At 34.6% G+C, this 10,048-nt stretch overlaps 1 protein-coding gene across 1 annotated transcript; it reads left to right on the top strand.

Moving 5' to 3' along the window:
- The first annotated feature begins 661 nt into the window (after positions 1 to 661).
- Positions 662 to 9,723, top strand: LOC130630218 (uncharacterized). Its single transcript, XM_057443620.1, has 4 exons — positions 662 to 1,694; positions 1,953 to 2,302; positions 2,434 to 5,969; positions 6,101 to 9,723. The coding sequence occupies exons 1-3, from the start codon at positions 948 to 950 to the stop codon at positions 2,699 to 2,701; spliced, it is 1,365 nt and encodes a 454-aa protein (XP_057299603.1). The 5' UTR covers positions 662 to 947; the 3' UTR covers positions 2,702 to 5,969; positions 6,101 to 9,723.
- Positions 9,724 to 10,048: the final 325 nt, after the last annotated feature.

Raw genomic sequence — 10,048 nt, forward strand, 5'->3', positions numbered from 1 at the left:
GTACCAGTCTAAGATCTTTTTTTTATATTTGCCTACTTTCACGTCCATATGCTGTTCTTAATTATAGGTACGATAACATCTGCGACATATTTGGTAAATAATGATCGGAATTCACTTGATTCAATTATGGCCGACGATAATGGTGTGTACAAAAATATTGGAACCCCCACCAATTATTTCTTCTACGCCGATGGTGATTGTCAAAAAGCACATTTTGAGGAGCAGCAATGGCTTGTTAAAAAAAGAGTGGGCAAGAAGTACACCAATGAAGCCGTAGAGAAGGAGAAAATATTTGCTTTGGTTCGAACATATCGTCGTCACTATGTTCAAAAGAGCTTTAGAAACACGATATGCCGCATTAAAAGCATCACAACTGAAAATTTTAAGAAATATTGCCTCGTTATCAACGCGTGGTCAGGCGAAGAATCGACAGACCTTCGTATAGCATGTCATGGTAATGCAAAATGGAATACAGCAAGGTCGACACCATTTATCCGAACAGAGAAAAAGGTTCTAAAGCTAATGGAAGACGATTTGCAAAAAGGAAATAGACCAGAAAGTACTTATGATCAAGGCATTGACAATTCTGGAGGACCATTTCGATATTCTTCGCAATCCACGCAGCCACGAAATCAAAAACAGGTATTACCAGTTTTCTATTTTAACTCTGGCTTAAACGTTAAAATATACAAACAAAATTATTTAGAACTTAATGTTTTTAAGGTGTATAACATACAGCAGAGCATTGGCAGAATTTGTTGTACGAATAATGAGACAGATGTTAATGAAGATAAGCTGCTAATGGTTGTTGTGGAAATGAGGCGGGAAGAACAAAAATTTATTCGCAACGTAGTGTTCATTCAGAAGAATATATTGTCACCGCTTTCGATGACCAACAGTTGAACGACATCGAGAAATTGTGCGTAAATCAAAACAAAATAATTGTGATGGATACCACATTCAATGTGTGTGATATGTGGCTTACAGATATCGGCTATCAAAACCTCCGACTTGTAAACGACAAAGGTAATCATCCTTGGTTTTATGGTCCCGTCCTTTTGCATATGAGAAAAACACCTGAAACATTTTCACGTTTTGCAACAGAATTTCTTTTAGCCAACAGCAAATTACGTAGCCTAACTTATTTGGGTACTGATCTTGAACGAGCATTATTCCAAGGGTTTAAACATGTCTTACCTGATCTTAAAAGTCTGCTTTGTGTTAAAAACATGTCTGATCGAGACAAAAAAAAGTTGACACAGCTTGGTGCAAAGGGGCAGAAAAAATTTTTAGCGGATATCTATGGCATCAATGACGGCGTTGTTATGGAATTAGGATTAGCGTCAGCTGAAGAGGAGGACGATTTTAAAGCCAAGCTTGACTCTTTGAAGGAGAATTGGGAGGACCTTGCTCCAACTTTCCACGACTGGTTTTCGAGGAATCGAGGAAAACAGTTTATTGAAAGCGTGATCGAGTCGGCGAGAGAGGGATCTGGTCTGGATGGGCTATTCTACAACAATGCAATCGAATCACTTCTTTCCATTTTAAAAATGGAAACTGGAAATAAAAAACTTGGAATTATCGAGCTTATTTCAAAAGTGAAGGTCATTATTCAGAGACAAAGAACTGAAGAAGTTCGAGCTGTTTACCAGTCTGGAAAGTACAGATTAGCAAATGATTACAATCAATTTCAGGTTATAATATAATTGTTGTATACACTTTTTTTATAAGAAACAGAAAATTTTGCTTCAGCCTGAAATGCACTTGCCATTGTTCTTTTTTTTCAGCAATTCTGATCCTCATTGTTCTTATAAAATTGTTCTTATATAAAAAAGTGTAATTGTATAATTGGTAGTAACATACTTGTTTTAAAAAATTACTTTTCATAGATGCTGACATAGTATACGTTCACGTCGAATAAAATTTTATTATAAATAATTGCAATATTACAGGTTGATCCAATCACTTGGCACCGTTGGGACGAGGCACGTAGAATGGAGCATGTAAACAGTCGACAATTTTCACCATCGTTCAGTGACCTGTATATAACATCTAAAAACGTTGGGAGGAAGCCAAACCACATTAATCGCAAACGCCACTTCACAGATGCAGTAATAGCCGAGGAAAGGATTGATACAACTCAAACCCCGGTCACACCACTAGTTGTTAAAAAGAAAAAAAATGGCGATTATCATTGCCAGAAGGTGATGCCTGTTGATTTAACTATGATTAACCCTAAACGAAAGACCTCTGGGAAATATATGATGCTACGACTCAAGGCAATGCATAAAATGGTTGCAAGGTATTTTTAGTTCGTGTAATTCTTTAACGTATTGAAAGTGTTAAACTCTTTGTCTAAGGGTTTAAGCTCTATACGTTAGAATGGCTGGCATATGGTATTTTCTTGAAACAAATTGTTTTAATATGTTTTAGATGTGTCTCACCAAGTTGTACCATGAGAATTACGCCGCAAGACTTTCTCATCATCAAGTCTACTGGCGTCGTTACATTCACCGACAAATATAAGAAAGTGCAGAAGAGAGAAGGTCCTGTCTATGTCCATTTTCTCGAAGAATGTTTGAAGGGCTACGTTGAGAACTTTAAGTATGAAAACGTGACCGTATCCGACGATACGAAAAACAATCTCACTACTGCACAATGTATCTTTTTGCTTTCGCTAGGAATACCCATTATATTGTAAATATGTTTTTCACTATATTACAGTAGCTAACTAAGTACTATTAATGTTTCTATTACCATTAAGGTCAATCCAGCGCGTGAGGTTTTTTGTGCGTGTGTTTTGCCGCGCCCCTGACGGTACCAAATTAATAAATTAGTTCCACCGACCATCATGACAGAGAATCAGGGCAGAGGAGACTGGGAGTTAGAAGCTAAATCACTGCTGCGGTATATTAGCATTTCATCCACAGAAATAAAGGAGGTTTTAATATAGAAGGAGGGAATATTGGAGTTTATTTTTTCATCAAAGCATTGCAATTGCTATGCTACTGCTGGATTTACTAGAGAGGCGGAACAACGCTTACGCGCAATTTTTATACTGACTATGTACAGGTCTGAAAAAGTACCCTAAAAAGAGTATATGATATATGATTTTCACACTTGATGTTTTTGACTAAAGAAAATTCTTTACTATCAATTATATTTCTTTGTAGTAAATGATTATCGAAAACACAATGTCCAGTGCAACATACGTGTTCGAGTAAAATTTTTAAAAAGAGTTAAATTTCTCCGTAATTAATTCGAAATCTTCTTTTGGATGTACGCATTCTCACTGTATTTAAGATCGGCGCAGTTTGCGCATGACATTTGAAATCGGCTGGGTGATTCTGGCTGATTCTGGCTGATTCTGGGTGGCTCTGGCTGATTCTGGGTGGTTCTGGGTGATTTTGGGTGGTTATGGCTGATTCTGGGTTGTTCTGGGTAGTTCCATAGTTTAGTAATACCGGTTGTTGTGCAACCTGGTGTACTAATAGAAGTAATTCATAAATATACAGCATTTGTTGTGCTACGCCACTTATATACAACTGTTGTACAATTGTTGCTAATATGTTTATGTTACTGATTAATTAAGAAACAAAATAGAAACAAAAAAATAGAGCAGAAAAGATTACTGGTTCTACCCCACCATTTCCTTTCAAAAAAATGCTGCACCACGAATACGGAAAGTCGTTTAGTTGGACATTGAAGAATGTATTTGTAACTATGCTATGAGATTCAGGATACAGATCCTAAATAATTTAACTTGAGATGAACTGAAAAGCTATACGACAGGAATTGTTTTTTCTAATAAATTTAAGTGTAGAGCAACAAATCACAAAATTGTCTGCTTAGTAAAGATTGGTAGCTATGAATGATTCACTAAAAAAAAAAGAAGGAGAAATACCTTTATTAAAACAATGTTATTTCAAATTATGGCAAACCATTAAAATGTAAAACTTTTTAAACAACAGCAGAAAAAAAAACACAAACTTTTTGTTAACTTTACCATCATAAAAATAGTTTCAAAACTTACCGTAACATCGGAATAATGATTGCGAAATGTGTTTGTAGCTTGAACCTCCGATCAAGCTACAGAATAAAGAATGTTCTTTAAAAAATAATAGTCATTAAACACAGGGGATAGAACCATGTAAAGCTGTCTAGCATCATGTAATATGTTTCGGTAATTTAATCTTATCTTTCAAAAAGTAAAACTAGACCAGAAAGTACTTATGATCAAGGCATTGACAATTCTGGAGGACCATTTCGATATTCTTCGCAATCCACGCAGCCACGAAATCAAAAACAGGTATTACCAGTTTTCTATTTTAACTCTGGCTTAAACGTTAAAATATACAAACAAAATTATTTAGAACTTAATGTTTTTAAGGTGTATAACATACAGCAGAGCATTGGCAGAATTTGTTGTACGAATAATGAGACAGATGTTAATGAAGATAAGCTGCTAATGGTTGTTGTGGAAATGAGGCGGGAAGAACAAAAATTTATTCGCAACGTAGTGTTCATTCAGAAGAATATATTGTCACCGCTTTCGATGACCAACAGTTGAACGACATCGAGAAATTGTGCGTAAATCAAAACAAAATAATTGTGATGGATACCACATTCAATGTGTGTGATATGTGGCTTACAGATATCGGCTATCAAAACCTCCGACTTGTAAACGACAAAGGTAATCATCCTTGGTTTTATGGTCCCGTCCTTTTGCATATGAGAAAAACACCTGAAACATTTTCACGTTTTGCAACAGAATTTCTTTTAGCCAACAGCAAATTACGTAGCCTAACTTATTTGGGTACTGATCTTGAACGAGCATTATTCCAAGGGTTTAAACATGTCTTACCTGATCTTAAAAGTCTGCTTTGTGTTAAAAACATGTCTGATCGAGACAAAAAAAAGTTGACACAGCTTGGTGCAAAGGGGCAGAAAAAATTTTTAGCGGATATCTATGGCATCAATGACGGCGTTGTTATGGAATTAGGATTAGCGTCAGCTGAAGAGGAGGACGATTTTAAAGCCAAGCTTGACTCTTTGAAGGAGAATTGGGAGGACCTTGCTCCAACTTTCCACGACTGGTTTTCGAGGAATCGAGGAAAACAGTTTATTGAAAGCGTGATCGAGTCGGCGAGAGAGGGATCTGGTCTGGATGGGCTATTCTACAACAATGCAATCGAATCACTTCTTTCCATTTTAAAAATGGAAACTGGAAATAAAAAACTTGGAATTATCGAGCTTATTTCAAAAGTGAAGGTCATTATTCAGAGACAAAGAACTGAAGAAGTTCGAGCTGTTTACCAGTCTGGAAAGTACAGATTAGCAAATGATTACAATCAATTTCAGGTTATAATATAATTGTTGTATACACTTTTTTTATAAGAAACAGAAAATTTTGCTTCAGCCTGAAATGCACTTGCCATTGTTCTTTTTTTTCAGCAATTCTGATCCTCATTGTTCTTATAAAATTGTTCTTATATAAAAAAGTGTAATTGTATAATTGGTAGTAACATACTTGTTTTAAAAAATTACTTTTCATAGATGCTGACATAGTATACGTTCACGTCGAATAAAATTTTATTATAAATAATTGCAATATTACAGGTTGATCCAATCACTTGGCACCGTTGGGACGAGGCACGTAGAATGGAGCATGTAAACAGTCGACAATTTTCACCATCGTTCAGTGACCTGTATATAACATCTAAAAACGTTGGGAGGAAGCCAAACCACATTAATCGCAAACGCCACTTCACAGATGCAGTAATAGCCGAGGAAAGGATTGATACAACTCAAACCCCGGTCACACCACTAGTTGTTAAAAAGAAAAAAAATGGCGATTATCATTGCCAGAAGGTGATGCCTGTTGATTTAACTATGATTAACCCTAAACGAAAGACCTCTGGGAAATGTATGATGCTACGACTCAAGGCAATGCATAAAATGGTTGCAAGGTATTTTTAGTTCGTGTAATTCTTTAACGTATTGAAAGTGTTAAACTCTTTGTCTAAGGGTTTAAGCTCTATACGTTAGAATGGCTGGCATATGGTATTTTCTTGAAACAAATTGTTTTAATATGTTTTAGATGTGTCTCACCAAGTTGTACCATGAGAATTACGCCGCAAGACTTTCTCATCATCAAGTCTACTGGCGTCGTTACATTCACCGACAAATATAAGAAAGTGCAGAAGAGAGAAGGTCCTGTCTATGTCCATTTTCTCGAAGAATGTTTGAAGGGCTACGTTGAGAACTTTAAGTATGAAAACGTGACCGTATCCGACGATACGAAAAACAATCTCACTACTGCACAATGTATCTTTTTGCTTTCGCTAGGAATACCCATTATATTGTAAATATGTTTTTCACTATATTACAGTAGCTAACTAAGTACTATTAATGTTTCTATTACCATTAAGGTCAATCCAGCGCGTGAGGTTTTTTGTGCGTGTGTTTTGCCAATTTTATCGTTGTGAACAATCGCTTTTTAACATTGTATATTGTTTTACATGTAAATAAAAACATCTAAACAGAAATCCTATTTTTTCTTAACCCTACGCAATTATAGCTACCTTTTATCCTATTTTACAAAAACCGTTAAAAGTCCAGCATTGTTATTTGCCCAAAGATTTAGGGGCAAGGCGGTTTATGAAATCGCGCCCCTGACGGTACCAAATTAATAAATTAGTTCCACCGACCATCATGACAGAGAATCAGGGCAGAGGAGACTGGGAGTTAGAAGCTAAATCACTGCTGCGGTATATTAGCATTTCATCCACAGAAATAAAGGAGGTTTTAATATAGAAGGAGGGAATATTGGAGTTTATTTTTTCATCAAAGCATTGCAATTGCTATGCTACTGCTGGATTTACTAGAGAGGCGGAACAACGCTTACGCGCAATTTTTATACTGACTATGTACAGGTCTGAAAAAGTACCCTAAAAAGAGTATATGATATATGATTTTCACACTTGATGTTTTTGACTAAAGAAAATTCTTTACTATCAATTATATTTCTTTGTAGTAAATGATTATCGAAAACACAATGTCCAGTGCAACATACGTGTTCGAGTAAAATTTTTAAAAAGAGTTAAATTTCTCCGTAATTAATTCGAAATCTTCTTTTGGATGTACGCATTCTCACTGTATTTAAGATCGGCGCAGTTTGCGCATGACATTTGAAATCGGCTGGGTGATTCTGGCTGATTCTGGCTGATTCTGGGTGGCTCTGGCTGATTCTGGGTGGTTCTGGGTGATTTTGGGTGGTTATGGCTGATTCTGGGTTGTTCTGGGTAGTTCCATAGTTTAGTAATACCGGTTGTTGTGCAACCTGGTGTACTAATAGAAGTAATTCATAAATATACAGCATTTGTTGTGCTACGCCACTTATATACAACTGTTGTACAATTGTTGCTAATATGTTTATGTTACTGATTAATTAAGAAACAAAATAGAAACAAAAAAATAGAGCAGAAAAGATTACTGGTTCTACCCCACCATTTCCTTTCAAAAAAATGCTGCACCACGAATACGGAAAGTCGTTTAGTTGGACATTGAAGAATGTATTTGTAACTATGCTATGAGATTCAGGATACAGATCCTAAATAATTTAACTTGAGATGAACTGAAAAGCTATACGACAGGAATTGTTTTTTCTAATAAATTTAAGTGTAGAGCAACAAATCACAAAATTGTCTGCTTAGTAAAGATTGGTAGCTATGAATGATTCACTAAAAAAAAAAGAAGGAGAAATACCTTTATTAAAACAATGTTATTTCAAATTATGGCAAACCATTAAAATGTAAAACTTTTTAAACAACAGCAGAAAAAAAAACACAAACTTTTTGTTAACTTTACCATCATAAAAATAGTTTCAAAACTTACCGTAACATCGGAATAATGATTGCGAAATGTGTTTGTAGCTTGAACCTCCGATCGAGCTACAGAATAAAGAATGTTCTTTAAAAAATAATAGTCATTAAACACAGGGGATAGAACCATGTAAAGCTGTCTAGCATCATGTAATATGTTTCGGTAATTTAATCTTATCTTTCAAAAAGTAATTTAAAAGTTGGGTAATAGGGCAAGGAATAACTGCATACAGTTAACCCCTGACAAGCGTAATTCCATATGATTGAAAAAAAGAGTTTAACATGACAAATTTTATGTCAACAAGGAAATATACAAGGTTAGTTTTTCCCTGAGAAAGAGGGACACTTATATATATTTGGGAATTGAGAAGGTTGGGTTGGATTTGGGGAGGTGGGGGTTTAGTGGTGGTGTTGGTGTTGGGGAGGGGGGTGTGGTAGGTTGAAAGGAAAGGAAAGGATACTTGATGGAAGTAAATTATGATACATATAAAACATACCAATTTTTTCAGGTAAGTCCAAGACTAAGATAATCATGACGGAAACCATGAGGTGAAACTAGTAGTAGAATGTTAACAAAAATATTCATCTCTTATAATAATACGGAGAGTGTGTCTGTTTGTGTGTCTGTAACAGGCAAAGTTGATATCGTCATTTTCCTTTGATGTTGCCGAAAAAAATCTTTGATGTTGCCGAAAAAAAATATGTCTTCTTTGTCGTGAAAAGCCGCGAGTTTTGTGTGGTTTGTTAAATGAAGTTCTAGCACAAAGTAACGGAAATTGTGTTTGCAAAAAAGATGGCTGTCCTTTTTAAGCATTTGTCTTCTCTTGCCTTCAAAATAAATCTTTACAAAAGCATTTAAAAAGGGGCATAAGATGCAAATACTGATTTTTGTTGAATCAGAAGTATTTCCTACAACCATTTTTTTTTTACACTTTTGTGGAGAAAAAGTGTATGCAATATCATCAGAATAACTGATTTTGTTGCAAACTGTTTTTCTTTTTCACATTGTTATAAAGGGCATATATCAATAAACATATATATACCAAAATAATTAAATTCTGCAAACTTTGATTTTGTCGTTCACCTCTCATCTTTTATATTTTGATTAAACTTTTGAGGAAAACCATAGGAATTATTTAGAATTTGTATTTTGTGTTGCAAATTTAGTGCAAAAATTTAACTGTTGTGAGGGAGGACCATATGCAATTATATATACTAAAAATAATAATTTGATATTCTACAAGTTGTATTTTTGTATGCACTTAAATGACTGCTTTTTCTGAGTTGAATTTGATGGGTTTCATATCAATTTTGTGGAAGATTTTATGGCTGAAGACAATATAGAACATGCCAATTGAACTGATTTTTGTTCATATTTTGATTTGCTCCTCATAAACCTTTGTGTTCTACATTTATTGTAAACTTTTGTGAGGAAGGACCATATATATATACAATGTTTTCAAAATAATGATTTTTGTTGATTTGAAATTTACTCCTTGCTCATTGCTTTTTCGACATTTCAGGTTAAAATGTTTGGTAAAGTCAGTACGGATCATTAGACAAAAAATTGTTTTGTTAACCGGTTAATTTTTACATTTTGTGCATATTTTTGCGGAAGAGGATAGTATGCAACCGAATAAATGATTTTTCAAAGTTTAACTTTTTGTTTTTAGGTGTTTCGTGTTTGTTTAAGTTTGGCTTTTTGATATTGTTCAGGTTGTATTGTTGTATAAGCATTTAGGGAAAAGACAATGTTTAAAATGCGTAAAGAACTTATTTCATAGATCTGTGCTTACTGTTGCAAGCCTTTCTTTTCGACACTTCAGATTAAAATATTGAAGGTTTTCAACATAATCACATAATAAGATGTATACATATTTTAAATATAAAATCCAACCAGAATATTATACTTCAGTTTTGTCATGATAATTTGATATTCTATCTAGCGTCTATATAATAATACGCCAGTTCCGTGTCTCTGTGACAGGCAAAGTGGATGTCTTCATTTTCCTTTGATGTTGCCGAAAAATGCATGTCTAATATGTTAAATTTTCTGACGTTACGACGCGACGTCAATAGCACTACTTTAACGTCAATATCCTATATTAAATTAAGGTGGTTCCCTGGGAAATAAAGCCCTTTTTCATTTTTTTTTCAATATTGAG

Source organism: Hydractinia symbiolongicarpus, chromosome 2, assembly GCF_029227915.1.
Source record: "Hydractinia symbiolongicarpus strain clone_291-10 chromosome 2, HSymV2.1, whole genome shotgun sequence".
NCBI lineage: Eukaryota > Metazoa > Cnidaria > Hydrozoa > Anthoathecata > Hydractiniidae > Hydractinia > Hydractinia symbiolongicarpus.

What these genes read in the sequence shown, in the direction of transcription:
- LOC130630218 (XM_057443620.1), top strand. Translation starts at nt 948, where the DNA reads ATGGATACCACATTCAATGTGTGTGATATGTGGCTTACAGATATCGGC. An exon ending in ATGATTACAATCAATTTCAG is followed by an intron (nt 1,695 to 1,952) that starts GTTATAATATAA and finishes GCAATATTACAG; the next exon opens with GTTGATCCAATCACTTGGCA. An exon ending in ATGCATAAAATGGTTGCAAG is followed by an intron (nt 2,303 to 2,433) that starts GTATTTTTAGTT and finishes AATATGTTTTAG; the next exon opens with ATGTGTCTCACCAAGTTGTA.